Consider the following 26,514-nt stretch of genomic DNA (forward strand, 5'->3'; position numbering starts at 1 on the left):
ATCTTGCACAAGAGAACACAAAAAGGACTCAGTTTCTTTATTATTTTTCAGAATTGGACAAGATGCCGTCCCGAATAACTTCTGTGTTAAATCTGTATGACTTCCATGATTCCAATCATAATACATCTCTCAAATCAGACTCTAGGACAAGACACTTTGATGTCAATCGAGAGAGAAAAAATTATGAAAAAATCTGGTTATGAGAGATTCCTGAATGAAACAAAATGACTCATCTTAAGCCACTGTCAATGTGCAAAATACCTGACCTGCTCTCATGGTTACAGTGAGAACCAGCTCTCAGCCTAAACCGAAGACTCCACAGGAGCCACACTGTTTTCTGTGCCCAACACCTTTTTTTAAACATACCATACAAATTCTTAAAAATAAAAATGGTGGAAATTATCATGGCAGAGAAGAAAGGAATCAATAACTGACTGTACTTGAAAAGATTTTGTTAAAGGACAAATGGCATTTGCACTACAAATCAAATCAAAGCGATTTTAAAAGGTAAAAGGTAGACTTAAAGAAAAACAACCAAATTCATTCCAAAAATGAAATGACCCCTCGATGAGTTTCAGTGCACTCATGGACACTGGGATGGTGTCTCCTACTAAAACGTGAGCGAGTGTGTCTGTGCGTGTGTGTGCAGGTCAGCACTGCCATTACCGCCTGCCACGGCACAAATGCTTGCATCAGCAGAGAGAGAGATTTTCTGAGCCCAGATTTGCCATTAATAAGCTATGATTTCTCAGCCAAAGCCAGAGGGGCTGATCAAAGAGCCAAGCTCTGTGAGTTTCACTTAATTTCAACATTAAGCATGAGGCCTCATGGAAGAAGTTCTCAAGGACATGAAACTGATTTGGATTGTTAACAATGGGCTTATGTGTGTACGTACTTATATGTGTTTATCATGTATGCATAAGCACACTTATATATCCTTAAATGCATTAATATGGATTTATATGTAATTATGTGTTTATCATAGAACCAAATTGGATGTCTTAAAAAATACCCTAAAATAATGAACATGAAACTGATTTATTATGTAATTAGCACAATATTCAAGTATTCAACTATACACATACAATTTTATACAAAAACAGGTGTCCTGAGAACAGCTAATATGCTAATATCCTACTACAATTTGAAACTCTGAGACTTACTCTAAATTCATCAACTTATATACTATCCTATCCTCTTTCACTTTAAGAACACTAAGTTTCAGAACAAGCATAATGTGTCAATTTAAAGAATTCAATTAAAAGGCACTGTTTTGGTCTATTATTATTTCCCTCCCCTCTCCCAATGGGTATTACTGATTTACTCAGGAATGAACCACAGAGGACTTTTCATATTTACAAACATCACATAATGTTACTGCCAAAAAGTCTTACCTTCCGGGTTTGGTGCTGTATTTCTGGAGCCGAGCTTTAACTTCATCATATGTAAGAAATGCCATGTACCCCGGATGTGTCACAGCTAGGAAATTCCAATTCCGCAAAATAGAGCCCCAAGGCTAAAAATATAAATATATTAGAAGATTATCTAGAGAATATACACTATCAATTATATGCCAACCCATCATTTAACACATGTACTGAAATCCTCCTGGACATTTTTAAAGTCAGTCTGCGCTTACTTGGCTTAGGTCAACTTCTATTACCTAACAGCAAACATGCAATTACTTATTTTCTTGTTGGGAGAAATATGATTAAGCAGAAGAGAGATTTCTTAGGAATAAAACACAGAGAGCAAAAAGGAAAACCACATAATCTCTTCTCTACAAATTCTATTCCCAATACGGCAGTTGTGATCTGTTTTGAAACATAAACCACGTCATTCTTCTATTCAAACTCTCTCCCTTCAAGTAAAAGCCCAAGTCCGTATAAATGGCCTAGGAGGACCTGACAGGGCTGATGCCCAGGCCCTGTTCTGTCCCCATCTGCTGTGACCCTCCCACTTTCTGCCTCCTCCAGACACATGGGCCTCCACGTTGCTGGCCTGAACAGGACTGCACTCTCTCACCTCAGAGCTGGTGCATTTGCTGACTCCCCTCTACCTGAATTCTTTCCCCACGAATCCTTGTGATTCCTCTCTCCAAATGTCACCGCCTCCATGAGGCCTTCTCAGATCCCCCTAACTGAAGAGGGTCACCTCTCACCTCGTTCCTCATCTCCGTGTGTGTGTTCTGTTCGCTGCTCTACACTGGGACACCTTGTTCTATACAACAAAAAGCTCTATCACATGAGGGAAGAGATTTGGCGAGGTCTACACATTAACCAGAAGCTACATGAGAACAGGGAACACCTCTCTCTCGCTTACCAAGAGGATCCCAGCACTACTGCACAGTGTCAGAGCACAGGGGTCGGGCTGGGACAACTCCTGGTGAACAGCTTCCCCTAATGAGGGACGTGGCTGAAAGGCCAGGTCTCCCCTGATAAGGCACTGCTGTACTCACATGTGGTCTGCCCTTGTACAATTATAAAAGTGGAAAAAGTTTACAGTTTAGAAGTGCTGTAAAAATCTTCCACAGAAACACAGAAACACATACACACACGGTTTGTATCACTCTCTCTTTAATGGGATTAGCCGTCCCTCCAGTTACCATGGCAAGAGAAGAAAGGCAGCCGGTGATAGACAACTTTGCTCAAGGGTGTGAATGAATCATCTCTGCCATATCTTTAAGGCTGAAGCTACATTTATTCCAAGGAATTGGCGGTCTGCTGTAGCTAATGTGCCAGATTATTAACTCAAATCTTCTACATAAGAGAGAAGAAAAAGGTATTTTATGTTGCCAAGTGAAAGCTGTTGAAAGAGTCATCCTAGACATGATTACTGGTGAAGGGCTCCTGCTCTCTGTTTGTTTTCAGACCTGTTCCTCATTACTGTTAAGCAAGTTTCAAATTTACAAGGCAGGACTCTTTGAGGATTATATCCCCGGAGATGAGGATAACAAGGGAAAGAATGATTTAGTGATGAAGAGTTTAACCTTTTCCGACGTAACAAGAAAAATCTTCAGGGTATTTCCTCATCACACTAAAATAACTAACTGGGCAAAAACGAGCTCTGGAGAACACTGTAACGAGAGGTTCTATCTATGTACTTGGAAAAAAAACATGTTTTTACTTTTCTTCTTAAGGCATAATTAAAAAATTGCATAAACAATACTTGGAGGAGTATAGCAAGTGCTTAAAAAAAACTGAGAAATAACTATTACAGGCATTGAGTTTTGTTTTGTTCTGCTTCCTCATCTACAAAGGACAGGGATGAAAAGAATACAAAATATCTGGGTCACTTCCATCAAAATCCACAGAAATTAATGCAAGTTTTTTTTATTTAATGCTGAACTTTACAGAGAGTCAATGCACAGATCAAACACAAGTGAACAGAAAATGAAATTGAAGTTTTGAGTCAGCTGCTGCAGTATTTAGCGACCATTTCTTAGTATATAATCCAGAGGGCCGGTTTCTAACTGCAGAAATATTTATGTAGTGAAGTCTCTGCACTGTTTTTCTTGAGAATGCAACCCACGGTCAGAAACACGTGGTAGTTTTGTATTTTGTGTGTGAGTGTGTTTAAAGTATTTTGCCAACTAATGGCTCAAGGAAGGCAAAACAAAGTCCTTTGAAGAAAGATTCTTTTTGCAATTTGTTTCTAGATTGAAGGATACCTTTTCTCACACACCAACACAAAATTATCTGGAGATTCTCAAATGACTACAGAAATTAATGAAGTGGATTAAGACTAGTCCCTCTGTTCTCCCAAAATGCTCCTGTGTATAGGAATAGCCATTTATTGACGTACAATCTACATTGGGACCAGGGCCTCAGCTGGTCAGCCCAGATACTCCATTACTTCTTGCTACAAGAGGTGACTTTCCTTCTCTTCTTTTTCTCCCTATTCCATGGGGATGCTATATATTTCACAGTCACTAGTATACTGCCCCAAGTCACTCACTCCTTATCCTGCCACCCACCCCATTTACTGTCCTATTTCTCAACAACCCAGTCTTTTCTAGTCATGGGGAGATGGAAGGAAAAGGGAGCAACAGCCCCAGGGAGAGGGAAGAGGAAAACAAAATCCCTGTATTTCCACGCCAGGACTTCAGCACTTGCCAATCCCAGCATCGCGGAAGTAGCCGGAGAGGAGAAAGATAAGGTTAAAGGCAGAAGAAAGAAAGGGGATGGGAAGGTAGCCACTGCAAGATCTTTCCAGTGAGTCCAAGCACTTGTTCAAGTTCTGGCACAGTATCAGGATGAGGAGAGAGAGAAAAAAGGGAAACTAGCACCCCCAGCTTTCTTACTTCTTTCGTTTCCTAGGCAATTCTCAACTTCACCCTCCTAAGCCCCGCTAACGCGGTCTTCAAACCCTTCTGCTCTTCTCCGTGTCCAACCCCAACCCGGAGGGTGCTCCCCGCCCACTTTCAGATCCCGCTCTGCTGAATGCCCCACTCGTAACGGCTTAAAGCTGCACGGATTCACTACCCATGAGCCACCCGGATCACCACGGCTGCAGCAGAATCTATGTTCACGCAGTTACAGTATCCACAAAACATACTGCTCATATAAATTACATGATTATAACTTCAGAAAATACTACTCCATTTTTAAAGTTACATAAAAATTAAAGATCAGTACAAGTTAATACATCTACTTTCTGTACACAGAACCAATGCTATCATATTTTAAAGCACACATTTGATTACAGTCTAGGCATCTGAATAACGAAATCAGGAGAGGTGGAACAATCTCAGGAACACACAGCAGCTCAGGGGCTGTGTTTTAAAAGACGAGGAACTCTTTGCTCCACTGGTAAGATTTTGGTTCCATTATCTGACACTTTTCACAGCAGCACTACTTACAATATTCTTTTCCTCTCAACGTTCCCATCATCGTAAATAAGATGCATGTGCGTTAGAGGGGTTAAGATTACTTGGGCTGTTTTTAAAGCGAAACAGCTTATAAGAAAATATGTGCACGTATTAAGTAGCTGTTTGGATAAGCGTTTGCCCTCCTACCTTGACTACATAATTTCAGGCACTCTAGCAGTTAACATTCACACTAAAAAGTCATCCAGGCTCCCCACAAAAAATACACTCTTTGTAGAATTAACAGTTAGGCTTCATGTATGAAAACCATCTTTGTTTTCTTCCTTCACAAGGGGAAGAAGCAAAGCACCTCCCATTAGAAGGCCTTTGTATCATGTTAAATAAATGAAGTATGTGAACAATTATCAGAAACTTTTAAAGAAAGAAGAGGTTCCATTATAAAATAATCAGTTTTAATTATTATTAATTTAATTTTTAATTATTAAATAATCACAAGCTTTTTCTAAAATGTATCTCAAAGTCACTGTAAAAACTTAAGCTGACAATGTACATGTGCTGAGGGAATAATCATGAAACTACTATACACTGAAAATAACCAAAAGTACACTTTCTGTAGTCATTTATCTAACACCTTACCCTACATGTCTAGGTAGAATTATGATTATAAAGTCGTAATAAAGCAAAGCATAGTCTGTAAGTATTTTTGACAAGAGTTAATTTGACTTCTGTTAACAGGTTCTTTCATAAATTTAAGTTAATCCCATGCAATCTTGTTTTCTTATATAAATCAGTCACCCAGTCCTTGCAGGCTACTACCAAGTGGAGTCGTAAATCAGAGAAGCAAAATTCTTCCAACATGGGAGACATGAAAAGCAACAGTATACTCTAACATTTGTTGAAAGCATGGTTCAAACAAAACAAATCTTACTGCAGACAAAAATAATAAAACATTGTGCCAGAATATAAGCAGCCAGGTTTCTGATCAATTGATATCACTTGCTATATAATTGATATTTTTGGAATCATACAGATTTTAGGTGGGACTCTCATTTTGTGATGACTTGAATTAAATCCCATAGACAATAATGCAATTTAGCGGCACAGGCAAATTCAAAACAAATTTCTAGTCCTTAGGTTTAGGGTAATTCCACCAAGATGTACAAAAGCACAAAGCTCTTCTCAACAGCTACACGAAGACAATTACAAAAGAATGGTTAAAACAAACAAACAAACAAACAAACAATGAACAGGACAAGAAGGTTAATCACAAAGTTATTTATACTAGATGAAAAAAAAAAAAAAACAACAAAAACCCAGGAAAAAAAAATCTAAATTTCCCAAGTGAGAGATTTGTTCATGACAAGCTATTTTGATGGAATATTCTGCAGCAACTGAGAACTGAAAATTGTATTGATGAAAATATTTACTAACATGGAAAAATATCTTAACATATGTTCAGTTGGGTTGAGCAAAGCCCACTGTAAAAACAGCACACATTACAGTAATCTCCTACAAGAATGGGATACATTTGATATTTATTTCCAAGTTAACTATTCCCCTTCTTGCCTAACAAGTATGGGAGGCGAAGGGGAGACATGGGGATATGACCCCAGCAAATGCCCGCCTGTAGAAGTTGCATTTGACCAGTTACTGGGCTAAAAAGATCAACAAAGTAAAGAGAAACTCACGGGACCTTAAAACAAAGCTTCTTTACATCAATCTTCTCAAAGCTAACAAGCAACCTCCAGGCTAGAACACCTGATATTCTAAACAAACTCTCAGCTTACAGTAGTGACCAAAAACTTACTTTAAAATTGCAGACTACCAAAAATGAGACTATTTGCCATACATTTATGTGTTGTGTGTGCATGTGTGTGCAAGAGAGACACACACACACAGGCTGAAGGGGGAGGGGAGATAAGCAAATAGAAAGCTTACCTGAAACAACCTGGTAAAAATATCAAATTCAAAAACTGAAATGTAATCATTACAAGTTAAATCAATTGTTGATTTCAGAGCCATTGCTTCCAGGCCAGAGCTAATTTGATGGACTTCATGAAGGCACTGTCTGAACACTTTCCATGGTACAATAGTTCTGTGCAAGAGGAAAAAAAAAAAAAAGAGTAACTGAAACAAGTGTCATTTAAGATACACCTTCCACTGACAGCACAATTCAACCATAACATAATATTAACCATAATAATTCAACTGGTACTAAAAGACAAATAGTTGAGAATATTGTTCACAATTCAGAACACATGGAATGGTTTTTGCTAACTGGATTATTGTCCATTTGCTAAGAGTGTGACAAAAATGTAAATCAGTTTTTCTCTCAGACAGTCTTTGGCTATCAAGATACTTCTAAAAATACTTCAGAAAGAAGGTATTAGGGCAAAGTCCTGCATGTCTGACCCCTTCAGTTGTGTAAACAAGATTATTTAACTTTGAGTCAAGTTAAATTCTTCCCCTTTATTTATTTTCTTAAAATAATTACAAAATGATGAGTTCATGTAACAGTAAGAATTCTCTGTTCATTGCATAAAAGAGTAGTATGTATCCACCATTTCAAGACTGTTTAGGTAGAACATCATCAAGACATTTCTTCCACCACCCTGATGGGTTCTACAGAGATGAAAAGCCACGTTATCTGATCTGCCATATTAACGTAGAGGGAAATTTTAATACTTTTTAACCAACCCCACCGGCTAGTATGTGGAAATTTACTCACTCAGCACTTACTCAATTTAATCTTATTAAATATACCGTGTATCAACATTTTTATTAGGTAATGTACTTACATGGTTCAGAAATACAGAAGAACACAGAGTGGTACCCCAGGGGAAGTCTCCCAACCCATCCCCCACCTGACCAGTTTCTAAACTTCACCCACCTCCCCCCGACCATGAAAATGAATAACATTCATTCATTATTCATTCCTTACTTTTCCTCCTTTTGGAATGTTAAATGCCTATTCCTGGACAGGCAGAAGAAATCGTTCATATTTTTTAAAATTCTAAGCTGCACTTTTCAAAACAGCCTAAGAGCTAGATTCACCCTCTTATAAGACTGCAAATATTTAAATCTAGGTTTTTCTTTACCAGGATCTCTTGAGAAGTAAGACTCAAGCAGAAGGGACTAAACTGGCCCCATCCTAAATCAATCCTCCCAGTGAAGCATCACCATAAAGGTAAAACTTTCATATTCCTTCAATAATTATCTATTGCAGTGGCTGTGAAACCTGAGCATGCCTCAGAATCACTGAAGGGCTTATCAGCACAGAAACTACAGATTCTCAACCCAAGGTACTCCACTCAGTACGACAGGGGTGGGGCCTTGGAACCGTCAGTCCTAACAAGCTCCCAAGTGCTGCTTCTGCTAACGGGCTGGGGACCACACCTGAGAGCCCCTCGTCTGCAGTATCCATCAACTGCTAAGACAAGGCCCTGGGGAGAAAGAGAATTATGGAAATATGAGGTACCACCTCTGTCCTGGAAGAATGCCACTTTCAGGGCAGAAGTAAGATCTGCCATGCTGAAGAATACAGAAGGGGTATTTAAGGAAGTGCTGGAGGAATTTCCAGAGAAGGAGGGTCTGTGGCAAGAAGAGCAAATGAATGGTAAGACAGGCTTGCAATACTATGCTGTAAATAAAGTTTATGTTTGATAGACCATTAAAAGAAAAAAAATTTATGAGACTGAATACATCAAAGGGCTTTTCTCTATGTATGAAAAAAACAGGAAACCACAGAGAACTGAAGAGAGACACCACATCAGAAGCCATTTAGAAGAAACACACGTCAGGCTCTGATTAAGGTTAACAAGATAACTGCTGTTCTAAAATACCAATGAAAACTTTTGATAATATTAGAAGGCTATTGATTTATGGTGAAGTGTAAATACACAATTATGTCCAGCTTCGTTACAGTCCCTGTAGAAGTGGTGCCTAAGATGCACAGTTTTCTTTTCTGAATTAAAGTTTCCAATTCAATACACAAAAGGGACATGAACCATCATATTCAAAATAAAAAAAAATTGCTGATTTAAGCATGGTATGAGTTTTCTTTTGTATGGAAATGTTCAGAGAATTCTGTCTTGTGTATACAGTATAGAAAGCAAATAGATTGGCCAGACAGACACCTTTCAGTATCTGTTACCATAAAAAAAATTATCCTCATCCCAATATTTAAGGTGCATGCAGATCATAAGTCTTTTGAATATCCAAAGATTTCCCAGAGCAAATTATAAAAAATGTACAAGCTTCCAAAGTTGTAGTCTAACTTACTATTGGAACAACAATTTACAAAGAGGCAAGTTGCATTTCCACAGTACGTGTGCAAATGAGACTTGCCCCGGTTCTCTTTGTGATAAACTTAAGGTCCCAACAGGCATTTACCTGTTGAACCTTAGTCAAGAGTACTAACAGGGATTAAAGACAGCGTTATCTGGTTCACTTACTACATATAACTGGTTCGTACAACAGATACGATTCCTTTTTGATCAGCTGAGCCAAATACCTACCATGGGAAGAAGGTGGGGGGAACAGTGGGGGTTTCATGAGTGAAGAACAGAAATAAACTACAACGATTTCTAAAAACATAAAGTTGTGAAACTGCTGCACTAAGGATCTCAACTTTTCAAAGAGGATTTCAAGTTGCTACCACATTCTTTCCTGAGGTTTGTAGGGGGAGGGGAGAGGCAGAGGATGACTGTTCACACCTTTAATTAAACTGCAGCAACACAGCGTGGTGGTTTCTACTCCCTCTTCTCCTTGAGATGAAGCTAGTGAGAGAAAACATTAATGGTAAATTGTTTTACAAATGCATGGAAACTTCAATGTACTGGAAGAGACCTGGGAAAAGGAGAGAGGCCGAGAAAGAAAAGGAATAGAATATAAAAGAGCCAACTAAGCTGCAAACCCGCACCAACACAGAAGTGTTTTAATCTGTCCTTTTGCCACTTTCAATTATAAATCCCTTGAATTGCAAATTGAATTAACTTCAAAATCCAATGAAAAGCACAAGTAACCATTAATCTACAAAGAACTGAATAAAAGTCCAATGGGTAGCCGGGCACCTATAATAACAACATGATTTCGGGATCTTTAGACTTCCAATAGGAATAAAAATGAGAGCTGCCAGTTACTGATGACTTACTACCTGCTAATCACCAAATTAACTTACGGTTAAAAAAAATATGAAAACAAATGTATGTATGTTCCTATATGACCGAACTATCGTGCTGTACACCAGAAATTGACACAACATTGTAAACTGACAATACTTCAATAAAAATATATTTTAAAAAAAGACAGTGACATATTTATCCTCATGATACAGATGGGGAAACTGAGGTTTAAAGAAGTGACCTGTCCAAGAAAGACCTTATATGTGCCAAGCATTTTGACAGGTTCAAAACAAAAATATAAATAAAGCTACAATCTACAGGTGGAAAGACCTGTAAATAACTTGTGCTGTGCCATGTGCTAAGGTTATCATAGAAAAAGATTCATGTGCTATGGGAACCCCAAAGAATGGAGAGTCTTGCGAACAGGGACTGGATCTTAATCATCTTTGCCCAAGACAAAGGAGTATGCAAATAAAATCTGTGTAATTAAACTGTGTCTAGGGAAGGCAAGGGAGTGTTTCATAGAGGAGGAACCCAAAATTTGACCGTGCTACCAGCTTTCTACAACAGAAATGGTTTCATGACTTAAAAAGAAAAATGACAGTCTATTTATATAATATTAGGAGATAATAACTTGATAAATTTGAAAATCCTGCAGTTTTAACACAAAAGTATAAGGAACACAAGACAAAAATGTACGGAAATTGATTTAAAAAAAAGGGCAAAACATTTCCAAGAAACTACAAGTTCATAAAAGGCTCTATAGGGTTTTATTTTTAACTCACATAGAAAGAGAATCCATATAATAAAGTGTGAATCTCAACAAAGGATAGTGTGTTTGGAAACAGGAACTTCTGTATACTTCTGGTGTGAAAGAGAATTTACAGAGCATTTCTACAAGACAATTTGGCAGAAAGTTTCAAACGCCTTTCACATTAACCCAGGAAACCTACTTCTATGGATTTCAATCAAGTAAATTATATTTAAATATATATATATACAGCCATGCAAAGACTCATCCATGTCTCTTCAACAGTGTTGTTCATCATAGCAAAAAAGTAAAACAAATATTTTCAATAGTGATAGGACATATTACATCCATAAATTAGAATATTTTATAGCAATTAACAATTATATAAATATTTCTTGCCATGGAAAAGTATCCATGGTTTTAAATGAGAACAGCATTTTAAAATTGTATGTCTTTTATGATCAGTTCTAAAAACTGGAATATATGGAGAGATCAACACAAATTTTAATTGTTGATACCTGGATTGTGGTAGAATTACAAGCAACTTTTAAAATACTACTAATATGTTCTAATGGCTGAAAGGAATAAAAGATATACTAAAACTGTTTTAAAATATATTTTGTAATCACAGATAATTAAAACAAAATTAGAACTGTATTTGCTTATAAAATTGTTTTATAGCTTGGAAATACAAAACAACTTACAGATTAAACTATGAGAAGAAAGAAGAGAATGCAACATGGTTGCTGAATATAAGACCACTATACAAAAATCAGTTGTATTTCTCTATATAAGCTATAATACATAATTAGAAAAAACTTAAAAATTTATAACAGCACCTGAAAATAAAAACTAAATAGGAATAAACCTAACAAAACAGGAGAAAAGCCATAGCACAAACACATACACATATATAAACAGAGATGGAAAAGACATAAAAGGGATGTAACACTTTAATGGCTTTGCAGACGTAATATTGTAAAGATGTCAATTCTCCCCAAATTGATTATTAGATTTATTACCATCCCAATAAAAAATTCTAGGAGATATTTTTGTAGTAGGAATTGATAGGCTGATTCTAAACTTTCAGGGAAATACGAAGAGCCAAGGATAGTTAAGCCAGTCTTCAATAAGAACAACACTGACAAGCTTTTACTCTTTACATTAATTAAGAGAGCATTGTGTTGGCATAAGGATAGACAAATAGACAATGGAACAAAACATATTTTGCAAACAAATGCAATCATATCTAGACACTACACGTGTAACATCAACTATATATAAACATAAGTGGGGAATGGATGATATTTCCAATAAATGCTGCTGAGTGAATGAAGATATATGGAAGAAAATGAATCAGGATCCTTAACTAATACCATATAAAAACCTATTTTAGATGAATATTAGATCTAAATACAAAAGATAAAGCAATAAAGTTTTCTGGAAGAAATATAAGAGAATAGATGCATTACTCTGGAGCAGACAAAAAATTTAAACAAGACCCAGTGATAAAAGGATAAAGGAAAAAATAAATTAAAAACTTGTGTTCATGAAATGATGTTATTAACAACGTGAAAAAGAAAGCCACATATTGGGAGAAACCATTTACATACATATAATCAACAAAAGATTCACATCTATAATATAGAAACCCTTCTAAATGTTAATAATTACTACTCAAAAATGGGGCGAATAGTTTTCACATTCACACACACAAAAATCAAAATATTCAATAAATACACAAAGATGTATTCAACTTCATTTGTCATCAGGGAAATGTAAATTAAGAGCAAAATTAGATTCTACTCTACCCTGCCCGAGTGGCTTATTTAAAAAAAAAAAAAAAAAAAGGAAAGACAAATGATGTCATAAAATGTTGGAAAGGATACAGAACAATAGGAACCTTTATGCACCCCTCATAGGTGAGTAAACTGGCAAACCATTTTGGAAAAATCTTTGGTGGTCAACTAAAAGCTACTAAGGCTAAAACTATACATAAACTAGGAGCCAGCAATTCCATTCCTAGATACACATCCAATAGAAATGTATATATATGTTTTAAAATGTATTAAAAATGTCACAGCAGCACTACTGGTAATAATCCAAAGTAGGAAGAACCCTATGCCCATCACCAATAGAATGAACAGGTAAACTGTGGTACAGCCATGCCCTGGAGCAGGGAGAAAGAGCAAAGTACTGCTATGTGCAAGAACACGGATGAATTTCATAAACGTAACGAAGAGCGAAAAACCCTGATTTTTTTTAAAGGCTTCAACTATGTATAATTTCATGATGCTAGAAGTTAGGATACTTTGAGCAGGCAGTGACTGCATGGGACTTGCTGAGGGGTTGAGGGGAAGGGGGATTCTGAACTGCAGATAATACACTATTTCCTTATTTGGGTGGCATTTACATTGGTGTGTTAAAAGAAAATTCCTCATCTTATATTTATGATTTGTATACTTCTCTGTATGCAAATTAAACTTTACATATTAAACTTTTAGTTTTACATTAAAATTCTGAGATTAAAAAGAGTAAGTAATGTGGGAACAGATAAAACACCTGCCATGGTATAAACAAGGAAATGAACATGTTTTCTTGTTGGTTTTTGGTTTTATTACTGTGGTGCTGGTGGTGGTGATAATAAGGACAGTTGTTTAAAATCCGTTCTAGCTCAAGGATATAAAATGTCACCTGGACTTTAAACAAAATGAAAATCTGTTCTAGCTATATTAACCCATTCCTATCTTTAATTTCATTTGAACTTTGCTCAGAAAATTCACCTTGATCAACAAAGATATGTTAGGTGGCAGTACTTTTAAATTGCTTTTAGTCAGAAGATAACAAAACATCCATAAGATATTTGATGATTTGATTTTTATTATGGATGCCAGATATTAGCACAGTGATTCCCAAGTCTGTTGATATTTTGTATATCGTTATTCCTTAAGTCCATGCATTGCCTGTAATGACTATTTGTTAGTGGATATGAAAATAGATTCTGAAGAAGCTACTACAGCTCTTGCTCTTCTATCACTAAAAGAAAAACAACTGTTTTCCAGTAACCCACAGAAAGAACATACCAAAACCATTCTGGTCAAATAGTCGCGTTCCAACTCATCACAGAGAGGACAGTAACTATGGTTACCAAGGATATTCATAATTAGATTTAACCATTCTTCCTCATAAATAAAAATTCCTGATTCTTATACAGAAAGACACAAGAGACTGCATATTTGTGATAGATTATTTTTTTTGTCAAGAAAATTCCTCATGTCTTGTTTACAGTGGACAAGAATTACTTCTCTGTATAAGGGACAAGTATCACTCTTATTTTCACATTCTGAAGCTTAAATTTAGAATCAAACATTTTTTGTAAGATTGTAGAAACAAGGAAATGGATTCTTTAATATTATTCTTGATCTTCTCAATAAACTCATTCATGTGATACACTTGATAATTTCTAACTCCTGGTCTCCCAATCTAACTTTTGAACATAATAAACAGCAAATTTAATGTAACCATGAAGTTACTTTATACTTAGTAATTAAATTATTACTTTGTAATTCCATTTATTTTCCAGCTCTGAAAATAAAGTATATTGGTGGAAAAGAATGGGAAGAAAAGCTGCAAATATAATCCACAAAAATATGTCAAAATTCCATTAAAAATTTTTCCACTTCTAAATCCTCACAGAAGAAACTATATACATACTACTGTGCATAAGCAGATCCCCCAAAATTTCTTTTACTAAGAGAAACTGATGACTGCTGATTAACAAAGCAGAAATAACACTAGCAGAGAAAAACAATTATTATTGTTTCCTACTGATAATCAACATTCAGAATGAGGAAAACAGGAAAATGAAGCATTAGAAATCTATTAATAAAAAGGAGATCCTAAATAATATTTTTTAAGTTTTATTTAGTTTGCTAAGTCACAATTTCTCCACCAGCAGAACACAGTTCTGAAGAACTGTAAAGAGTCTGAGATTCTACCCTATTTGCGAGCTAACAAGTTGTCCTCTCACAGTTGCAAGGATGCTGGCAGAAGATACAGGATTTGTGGGTCAGAGCGGCAAAGCCAAAGGACTTTGTTACTCACAGGAAGCAGTGGTCAGAGTATCAGCATTTTCTTGAACTTGCTCCCTGAGCCTTAATTCCCAAAGGATGATGCAAAGAGAGCCAGGTGACATCTGTACACACAGTGACTTCTGTTAACTGGAGAGAAACCTAGAGCTTAGGGAGCCCAAATATTTTACAGTGGTTAGTTAGTGAGTATACCTGTCCTTTGATCCACAGAGGAATATTATCCTTATGTTACAAGGTTGTGAGCAAACATGCTTTTTGCTCCAGAAGGAGAAACTGTCTCTTTACCTGCAAACATAGAAACATCTCACGGAGGAGAGAACAAACATGCAGAGGGATTAAGAATCAGGACCTTTTTGAATCCGGGGGCACATTAAATACTTTGTAAAAAAAAAAAAAAAAAAAAAGGCTTCCACTGAATACAACATTAAGAACTTCTAAGAATGGGAATATAACTGGCTTAAAAACTGTGTTAGTGAATTAAATCAAACTGACCAGCTGGCTGGAACTAAGAAATGGAAAAATGTGAACTCCGCTTTTTTTAAAAAAAAAAAATAGGACCTTGCACAGAGCTTTTTAAATGATAGTTTAGAAACACAATTTCTGTGTTCTAGTAACTGGCTGAATATTCAGAAGTATTCAAAAAGCATTAATGGTCTAGGCAAAGGGTGTGAATATACTTTCCTAATTTGGCAGAGCAGACAAAAAAAAAATTAATTCTCAAGATAGGGAAGTAAAATAAGTAGCCAAAATCGAGATACAAACAGGTTAAACAGTAGAGGACAAGGTTAGGATTTTATTTTATCATTAGGGAGCTTAGCAACTTCAAAATAAGAAAAAGTACTTTCAGACTCTCCCTCCTCGGATGGCTCGTCGTAATTCACCAGCAGTCTCGGTACAAGGCCAGACACACTAATCTACCTACTCAGTGCAGAGCAAAACCCCGCGCGCTTACTCTGTGCACACAAAAAACCCAACAGGGCTATTCAGTGCAACACAGGGGGCCTACTCAGACTCTGGTTATAAAGGAGACTCACAGAATGTTAAAAGAGCAAATAAATTAAGTTATAAATGTCATCTTGTTACCACATCTGACGAAAACTTTTAAGTCTTTATCTAGCTGATCTTTCAGTACTGGTCTGAAAGATCTGGTTCATCTCCCTCTTTCTTTAAATCCTACCTTCCTCTAGCATCTATAATACCACACTCCTCAGGTTTTACGTCTACTTTTCAGCAATGCCTCCATTTCCTTAAATTTCCTCTGTGCATACTTCATTCATCAAAATTCTTCAAGGATCTGTCCTTTTCATTCTCCCTGCACATTCTCCATGGTCAATAGTCCTGTGGCTTCACATAGCTCTCAGAGATTATAAACTCATATCTGGAGACCAGGCAGACATTGCATGAGTCCAAGTAAGGACTGCAATGAATTGGAGGAGGGCACATCTAAACTGGGCAGCTAGCACCCATATCCAGCCAAGTGCTGCCCTGTCAGAAATCAGATCCAGTGTTGCCATCACTCCCAGTTTCTCAGTGAAATTCAATACAATATTTTTGTGTAAAATCAGTACTTTTTTAAAGTTAACATCCAATTTTTTAATGTAAATACTGCCTGAGGCCAAAAAAACACTCCACAGGCTGTCAAACTGCAAAATCATAAATGTACTGTCAATCCTTAAATCTGTCTCTAATTCTACATTCCTTCTCTCAAGGTTGTATATACAGCCTACTCATAGACATCACCAAGTGAATTTATCTAGATGCACCAAACTGAACCTAGGTCAAACTGAATTTATCTGGTCGCCAAAATTCCTCTTCTTCCTATTTTTCCCAGTGCTAGTAAATGGTACCTAATTGTTCAAGTCAGAGCTTGAGGCATCACATTTGACTCAGACTCATTTCTCATACCTCATATATCTTAATAATCAAGTGTGGCTAATTTTATCTCCATATCATTCTCAAATTCATGAATCTATCTATCTATTTGTTTATTTCACCTAGTTTTCTACAACAGTCTCCTACCCATCTCTCTCCTAATTAATCAGTTCCTGAAGTGTGAAGTGGAACAGGGGAGCTGGAGAAGGCAGAGGGCAGTCAGAGACCCCAGGGGGTACACAAGATAATCCTATTTAGGGTGAGAAAAAAAGTACTGAAATACTACCTGCATTTTTGTATATTTAAACAAATTTATTTTATATAATATATAAGAATATATATCATTTGTAGAGTAATATGTATTTTTATACATATGTATATATGTAGATGATACAAACAGATACTATATGCTCAAAAAGTAGTTAGCAATAAAAGAGTAATAAGGAATATGATCGACTGGGCTTGGAAACCACTGCTCCAATTCATCATCCACACTTGCAGCAAGAGTGGTCCACCTGAAATCCAAAGTTGACCACTTTCCTACTTAAATCCCATCTATGGGTTCCCATTGTTCTCAGGGTTCCAAAGAACAAAGTTTTAAAAGTGCAACTCTGCATATGGAAAAAGTCCAAAGGGCCAGATGCAGACAGAGCTTTCAGAGCACAGTCCAAGAGAGAAAATAGCAATTTTCAGTACTTTGGTCCTTGAGGCAGGGTAACTCCTACAGTGGATCATAAACCACCACCCTGTACTTGGATTCCATGTTTACCAAGGAATGTACTGCATATGCTATGGCTCTACGTACAATTTATCTACACTGACGTGAGCATCCTCACCTGCTTGACAGCAGCATTACTCATAGTAAGGTAATAAAACCACTATTCTGGACTTCAGATCAGGTTGTGAGATCAGTAAAAATGTGTTCATTCTCGAAACATACTCGTGAGTTCTAATGAAATCAGGTTTCAAGGTTGAGATCCAGAACCTAATTCATGGTGATTTCACTGAGATAAATGTCACTTATTGAGGGCTTCACAGTGAAGAAAAGAAGGAAAAAGTAAACAACAACAAAAAAAAATTGCCATTTACGGAACCTTGAAGTTACTCTGCATCTTTCTTTGGAAAGACAGCAGGCACTCTGAGAATTCTGTCCCACCGACAGCATTCTCCCCTGCATGGACTGTGTTCTCCCTGTTAACACGTGTGCCACCCACACAAAATGCCAGCTCCTGCATGGAGCATCAGCACTCCTCCGACCACTCCAGTAAATAATTAACTTACTATCTGTGACATTCCATAAGCATTTCTGTAATGGGAACTGATTTTAAATATTTATCATCTTTGTATACACTGTCTTCCCCAAACTGAATACATACTGCTTAAACGTAGAACATTAAAATTTCACATCTTACTTGCTTTTTCTATCTAGGATTTTGTTACAATGAGTTGAACAAAACACTCCTGTAATTTTACTTTCCTCATTGATATAAACAGAGTTTGCTTTTTTAAAAATAGGCAGTGATAGTAGTTGACTAAAAAATAGAAACATTAAATAGCAATTTTTGAGTTTTAGTTCAGTTCTTTCTCTCTGAAGTTCCTGCTGCATATTTTCCTTGTTAAAGTCCTAATTTCTATCATGCACCCCCCTTTAATTAAATGACTATGTTGCCTTTTCTTGGATTAGAGGAAAATTGATCTAGTTAATATGCTTTAAAAATGTATCTCACTCATTGAAAAGGTAAAGAAACCATTGTCCTTTGTTTCTTATTAAAAGTGAAAAGAAAATACAGGAAACCAAAGAAGGGCCTTACCACTTCCCCAGGAAATCAAAGGTAGATGTAATGAATTGCGTTTTAAATAGACCGTTTTTCTCCATGGTCAGCAGTATGGTTTCTCATATTTTACCAAACGTTTACATAGGGATATACACAATTTTAGACAAATTGTATTAATTTTTTTGGATTTTGCTTTTAGATTTCTAGGGACCATGGACTCTCCATCATATAAAGTAAATAGCAATGATGCTATTTGTAGAATAATTAATAAATATATTCCTGGGGTTCTGAGCAAGATTAAAGTTTTAAATTGGTTAATTATCCTGCAACACATTATTTACTACGTGTCAGACACTGTTCCATCTGCCTGACAGGTCGCTACATTTTAGCTCTTTTAACCTCTGCAACTACCCTGGACAGTAGGTACTGCTGTTACTATCATCCACATTTTATAGCTGAAGAAACTGATGCGTGGAAAAACCAAGTAGCTTGCCTGCAGTCACAAAGCCAGTAAATGCTGCGGTCGGAAGCTGAGCACAGAAGACCCGCCTGCGGGCCCACACCTAAGCATGCGGCCTCCCGATCAAGCAAGCAGCAAGCGCTGCCCCTCCCCTCACACGTGCGCACACTCACACACGTCCCTCCGCTCCTCAGCTCGTCTGAGTTAAGTGAGCAACAGTTCCTGAAAGCTGCACATGAGACGCTGAGCTGAGCCACCTCGGGAAACACAAATATTGATTAAATAAGTATGATTTCATGGGGCTTATAGTCTAATGGGAAGATAACTAAACAAATAATCTAGATCTAGTAAAAAGATCTAGTAATAAGGAATGGAATCATGAGCAAGATGAACTTTGAGGAATTAGTGAGAACTAATTACGCCAGAGATAAAAATCTTCAAGTGGAAGGAACAATGCGGGCAAAGACATAGAAATCTGTAACTGCTGATGCGTCAGTAAAGACCCAAATAGTTCCACCTGACTGAAGAACAGGATGTCAGTAAAGGAAGAGAGGACTGAAATGATAGAAAAACACACCGTGAGCTTAACAATTACTGAGCATCTGTTATGTATACAGTACCCAAAGGACTCATGCAATAGCCATTTAAAGAACAGTGTTTATCTCAAACTTTCAAGTTTATCCCTTCCCACCCCCTTTGGAAACATTAACTACTATAATATAAAAATAGATAAAAAACAAATTTCTTCTGTTTAGCACAGGGAATTACATTCAATATCTTGTAATAACCTTTAGTAAAAAAGAATATGAAAACGAATATATATGTATTTATATGTATGACTGGGACATTATGCTGTACACCAGAGATTGACACACTAACTGATTATACTTCAATAATAAATTAAAATGAAAAAAAATAAAGAATGTTTAAACTTTGTACTGAAAATGGAGCTAGCCTATATGAAAGCATTGGACACAGAGTTTGATATATCGTACATCTAATAAAAGCATTTTTTAAACTAATTTTGGGGTAGAAATTCAACCAGGACTTCATATTTGAGCAGGAAAGACCCACATAACAAAGCTACATTCAATAATATATCTAAAATATAACAGAAACACAAAATATGGGGCAATTAAAGTTGAACACGTGGGAGGGGATATATCAGTGAGAACCACCCAGAAAAGGGGGGCTCTGAACTAGACCTGAGGAAGGGTGTCAAAATTCTGGTACCGTGGAAAGGAAAGAAGAGGGAAGAGCAGCATTTCAGAGAGAATTGTAGGAAATGATGATTTTAAAAAATCAATGTGTAGATCATAAAGTTATTGAAAATTCTGTGCACACGATAGATATCATCCATCCATCCAACCACGCAGCCAACCATCCACCCATCCGTCCAATTATTCATCAAGCCTGTTAACACTTATTAGTGCTTACACATTCTAAGAAATGTGCCAGGCTCTGAGGAAGCTTCCCAGTCTATTGGGAAATGCAAACAGGTCAGCAGTTCACTGCAATCTAGCGTGCTAGATCTGAGCTCAGGTACCTGGGAGAACAGAGCAGGCACGTGCACCTTACAGTAGGGTCATCAAGAAACGCTTCCAAAGGAAAACTCTGGGCAGGGTGTGGGTAACTGGTTTTCCAAGCAATGGGTGCAGTGTAGGGAAACAGACACTGAGGTGTGAAAGAAAAAAGCATACCAGGGAAATCAGGCTAGAGTGTTGAGTAGCTTGTTTCTTTGAGGATGAACTGAGTACAGAGGTGAAGCTAGAAAAACATTTCCTACAGCTTGTCACATTAAAAGGGTTTTAGACTTTAACCCAGAATCAGTAATAATTCATGGAAGCATTTCAGGCAACAACAAAAAAATTAGAATGGATACTTCTGCTTTTTAGAGCTCACTGGTCTCACTAAGAGAAAATAATGGGTTAGAACTTGAAGGGAAGGATAGCGAGAAGACACAAAGATTCAGGAGATAGAATCCATGGTTCTTGTTGAATTATAATTTGGCTGGAAACACATGTTTAAATCTCCTCTATGTCAAGTAGTGCTCAGCACAAGTAACCTAAGAACTGCTACCTGACCTGCTTATTAGAAAAATAACTGTCACCCAGAGTCTAACCACATTAATGGGTCTTTTAAACAGCTAGTAATACATTTTTTTAAATGAAGTACCGTCAGTTTACATTGTTGTGTTAATTTCTGGTGTACAGCATAGTGACTCAGTTACACATGTATCTATATATCCTTTTCATATTCTTTTTCACTATAGACTATCAACATTTTTTGAGCCTCATCCTTAAAGTTTCTGGATTATAAACTATTAATCCTAAGTGTGAAGATTCAGTTTGGTATTGGTCTCACTTTGCAGAATTTAGACATATTTATTCAATAATGCCACTTCTCTTTTCCTACCTATTTTTACTACCTCCTGGTCAACAGACTAAGAAAGCAAAAGCAGAACTATTAAAACATTCAATAACTTCGCATAAAGATCTAACAACTAAAGAACTTCCCAACCAGTTTACCCAGACACATGATGTGTTACCGATCCCGTCGGGACTCCAGGCAGGCAAAACCACTTGGCAGCTGGGCTCGGGTCTTGAGCAGAGAGGCTGGCCCGGCCATGACTTCAGAAAGGTTGAGACGCACAGAAATGAGGCATTAGGCGTATGACACCCAGAGAGTTTTGTCTGTGGCCTGCTTTTTAGGTCTGACTCTGAAAACTGCCTTTAGGAGTTCTACCAAGCCCTTTGAACAATATAAGTCTTTCCCAGTTTTAACTCAATCCTAATGTTTTGTTCTTGCTGATAACTCCTTAAGAGCTGCTTTATAAAAATCATAATCTGCTTGGCTGTTCTTAGAACTAACCTCTCAATGGTTCTGTTTTTGGAAACAATACTGCTTTCAAGTTTAAAGGCACTGGTTGGGTCAAATGAAAGCATTCTCACATGGCCTCAATATGTAGTAAGATAAATAACAGGCATGCTTCTGTATGAGAACTAAGTTATGCAAAAACACAGACTAGTATTAGAGCATAAGGAAGATAAAAGAATTCATCCTTTTAAAAGGCTGCATTATTCATTCATCTGTTCATTCAAAAAATATTGTGGAACTCTGAGGTGGAAAACCCATGGAAGACTAAAAGATGGTTTCTCTAATGATCTAATAAAGTTAATTTTGGTGACTACAGAAATATGTCTGAGATCCAGAAGGAGCTTTAAATTTGGCTTTCATCCCCAAAATAAAAATCTTACAAGATGAATTAAGAAGCTTTCTCAAGTAAGCAAAGAGAAGAGACAAGGGTACAAGGGTTTGGAAAGTAGGGAGAGTATTTAATAGGCATTTCAAGAAACCCCCATTTGATTTAGTAGTGATTTTACTCAGGTAGCAGTTGGACAGAAATTTCAGCCCCTTGATGTCTTTGGTTATAAATAAAGGGAAGTAAAGATGTCTCAAATGCGTAATTCTCTGTGGCTTGAGCTGCCAGCAAAACCACCTCTCTTGAAAAATGTGTCAGCAATTGTCCCAATTTTTACTGAACTTTTGACAAGCAAACAATCTTGTAACTCACCAGAATTTTCAGTTTTCAAAAAGAAATAACACAAGTAATTTGTTGGATAGACTTTCTTATAAACTTTAAAGATAAAGTTTATTTTGAAGGTTACCAACTGTTTGCATTAGGCTCAGGGTGTTAATATATGGGCTGTAACTTCAAGAAATCCTCTCAGTTCTTGTTCCCAGAACCCTGCAATCCTTTTCTGCTTTTGCTACCACTTACAAATATTTAGTTATTATACTCTTGGCTGTTAGTTGAATTCAGATGAGGATGAATCTTTTCTTTTTTCAATTCCTTATTTGTGAGTAGATAGAAGAGCGTTATATAAATAGCTAGATCTCTGGAATGCAGACTGTCTGTGTTAAAGGTAATAATATCCCTTAGTGCCTAAAAATAATTCAGATTACATTTTACTTAAGAAGTGGTAAGAAGACTTCAATATTTTTGAAGTCAAAAAGTTGTATTTCTACTAAGTGCGCATTGCTCAGTGTAAGCATATCCTAATCATAGTGGTAGCTATAGATAAACACAGTGATTCGTAAAGGAAAAAAAAAAAGGGGGAAACCTAATGTTATGGTTAATTCATCAGTGTTGAAGGATTAAAACCATCAAAAGTGTATGCCAATATGGTATGTCTTATTTCATCAGCTAATGCATAAATATAGAATTTAACTACAGGATAAAAACAATAATCTATGTGTAAGTAATCACTCTTTCTCCTTAATGCTCCACCAGGGTTCTGTCTATATTCAAGGACATTCTAAGGAAGCTCTCCCATCAAAGGGAACCCTTAAAAGGTTACTGAAGAAACCATTTGCCTCTTAATCATCTTACTGAGAGATTTCCGACAAAAGTTTTGCCAAGTTTTAAGTTATGCTGACTTCAGATATTTAATTCCTATTATTTACCAAGCTCACCTGGGTTTGTGTCTGGATAGGAAGTACCTAAAGGAAAACGTCTTTAGCTAGTTTGTGAGATAATGCAAGTTGGTTATAACACGATCTTCATTTCTGTATCTTGTTCACACATGTATACTTCCTGTGTAATGATACACAGGGAACCTGAATCCCAGTGCTAAGGCCTTTCCCCACTTCAATTTTGGATCTTAATCAAGCTTCCTCTAGGAAGCAGTCCCTAATTCCTGCATTCCTGAAGCAACGGTTCCCTTGTCTGAATTGTCAGGACAATTTATTTGGGCCATTTTTCAAAGTATCTATCCCTTTCTGCCTTTTACTTTGTATCTGTGCTTTATGTATGTGCTAAGCTGTAAAAAAAAAAAAAAAAATTCATGAGCTTTTCCTGTGCACTCTTATGTACCTCTGCTTCTTAGAGCAAACTACTGAACTCAATGGATGTTCATCAAATAAATAAATGTCATACAACTAATATTTACTTGGTAAAACAAAATTACTCAGTTACTGAGGTATACTTCTGATGGCTTAACAGGAAAAAAAAAAAGCAATCAAAAACACATCAAAAGCTCAAAAGCACTCCAGTATATTCTCAAAATACCGAGGTAAAATCTATACTGTCTACACCATGCAAGTCCAGGTCATTCTTCAGACACAGATCCAAACTCTAAAATGATCTGCACTTACTTGTCTCCAAAGAACTTCCTCCAGAATTCAGCAGCATCTGCTTTCGTGATACGAAAATTATCTCCCTGGAACTGCCCATTGGGGAAGATTGCTTTGATTTCTGCCAGCATGTGACTGAAGATAAGGGACAGTTTTGTGAGATTCCGCCTGAAGATACAAGGGGGGAGGAAGGAAGAAAAAAGTAAATATATACGCATATAGGTTTTCATGGGAAATACATTATGAAAAAACAAAATTATGTACAAGATCAACCTTGGTCTTGGTGATTGGTCACAAACCTCAACCTCATAAAGCCCTTAAAAACAATACTCTTAAGAACTATATATATAAAGTCCTAACAGGGTTTCTATTAGTCATCCATGTACTTATTTAATATAAACATGTACAACATAAAGTAGGTAGTTTAATAGGAGAGATGGACACTAAAAAACTCACAAATATAAATGCTAAACACAAAAGACAGAGTGCCTGCTTTCTACATGGGAGGATAAGGACAGATGTGTCACTGGAGGAGAATCTAGGAGAGAAGTAGTTGTTTGACGTATGAAAGACCTGGAGTGGAGAGGAGGGAAGGGAAGGAGGCACTCTGGGCAGCAGCAACGGCAATGGGCAGAAGTGCAGAGGTATGGGGTTCCGCAAGGCCAGAGCAGAGCAAAGGTGCATAGAGGAAACAGCACAAGACAGGATGAGACAGTTCAGCTGGGACATGACCTAAGGAGGCATCCGAGCCAATGAACAAAGGTTTCAAAAAGTACACTCATCACTTCTATCTACAAATCAGAGTTTCTGATGAGAGGTTTCAGACAGAACCCAGTAGGGAGGTTTCAGGTATGTGCGTATTTTAGAATCTCCCTGGGTGATTCTGATGCAGTCCCCTCAATCAAAAGCTACCCCTATAAGGAATAAGGAGCCAAAATGGAGTTAAAAGATTTAGGGAACGACCAAATCTCTGTTTCAGAAAGAAAAAGTTATGTAGGTACGAAAAAAATGGTTTGGAATGGATGGAAATGTAGGTGTTGTCTCCATTCTAATTTTCATGGTAAGTTCTGGGGATCCCGACATGATTTAAAACATGCTTCCAAACAGGCGTCATATTTTAAAACAACAGTATCATATGCATTCCTTCTTAGCTTCTCCTAAGTTTACAACATTAATTATGTTAATCAGTCCAACACTGCTAGTGCCAGACAGTAAGGAAGCAACTGAAACATAAAATGCTTTGCCTCTTTATATTCTTGTTTATTCAGAATCACCAGAACACAGTAAGTACATATATAATATTTTTCTATTTCTAAGCTTCAGCTGCTTTTGCGCATGTGCTAAGAGGAGTAGGGGAAGGGGAAGCAATTACATTAGCACTCAGAGTAAATACAGAGGGAAAATAGAGAAAGACATCAAATCTGCAATGCATATAAAACCCATACAATGTTTCAGCAGGCCTTTGACACTGAAAGTTGTCGTTATTTTCCTCATTTTTATTCATGTACCTGTGTTTATTGACTCTCAAATAACAAGCAAAAAAACCTGTTAGGTACCAAAGAAATCATATAATATGCACCTCTCAGTAAAGTCAATGAAAAAGAAACACGTAACTTTCTACAGAATACAGAATAAATGAAGGTTCTCATGATAAAAAATGGGAGAAGTCAGAATGAGGAGAAAGCAATAAAGTATAAAATCTCAAAAAATTCACCGCTACTGGAAAACCAAAAAGTTCCCATTTCCATAACCTTTACTATCTATGAGAAGATTTATGAGAAAGAGGGGTCAGAACTCAGGCCTTATTTTAGTGTTTGAATGGCAATAATAAACAATATACAAAATTATTATGGTTACACGTTAATACTCATCATTTTCTCAGATGTGGTCACATTCCCACACAACTCAGCCTAATTCAAAGGTGAAACATCTTTAATGAGCTGAATCTTTGATCCTCTCGTTTACGTCAACACATCCTCATTTAGATGATGGGAGATACAAGAAATTCAGTCTTACGAAATGAAAAGTGAGCTGATGAACTACATCAAAGGAAAGAACTGTGGCCAATACAAACTGCAACTGACTTGAAATTTGAGTTCAAGGAAAAACAGAGTCACTTTAGAAAATCTGCAACAAATTTTACTTCTATAATTAGGCAAAAGAGTTAATTTTCCACCAAACTTCCAATTGATTCATACAAAGGAAAGAGAAAAATCAAGATGGCAGTAATTAGGGTAAACCAACTGTCCCTTATTTCTGAATTGGTTGATTTCCATCCCCTTGTTTCTTTGTTCTTTGATCATATCCAACTGCTTTTCATTTTTATTTGTTAGATCTAAAGCCTGAAGCACAATGCCAGTGATCACCCCTCTTGCATATCTGACCCACTGGCTCTGCAGGCACCAACCTTTAAAACAAATAGTGACATCTCACCGTTGTAACTTACAGTCTAGAAGCACGAGTAATCCCTAGTACCCA

The 26,514-nt window shown here is 36.8% G+C and overlaps 1 protein-coding gene across 4 annotated transcripts in view; it reads right to left on the bottom strand.

Annotated features, from left to right (window-relative positions):
• The window catches only part of CBLB (Cbl proto-oncogene B), a 191,717-nt gene that overhangs the window by 81,636 nt on the left and 83,567 nt on the right, over nt 1-26,514 (bottom strand). For all 4 annotated transcript variants that reach the window (XR_004319476.1, XM_032478415.1, XM_032478397.1 and 1 more), the window contains exons 4-6: nt 24,058-24,204; nt 6,767-6,923; nt 1,395-1,516 (exon numbers count right to left, since the gene is read on the bottom strand). Coding sequence is in view for 3 of the 4 variants with exons in the window: in XM_032478415.1 (XP_032334306.1) it covers nt 1,395-1,516; nt 6,767-6,923; nt 24,058-24,204 (426 nt within the window). In the remaining variant the exon portion in view is untranslated. The remainder of the gene's footprint in view (nt 1-1,394; nt 1,517-6,766; nt 6,924-24,057; nt 24,205-26,514) is intronic.

Source organism: Camelus ferus, chromosome 1, assembly GCF_009834535.1.
Source record: "Camelus ferus isolate YT-003-E chromosome 1, BCGSAC_Cfer_1.0, whole genome shotgun sequence".
Lineage (NCBI taxonomy): Eukaryota > Metazoa > Chordata > Mammalia > Artiodactyla > Camelidae > Camelus > Camelus ferus.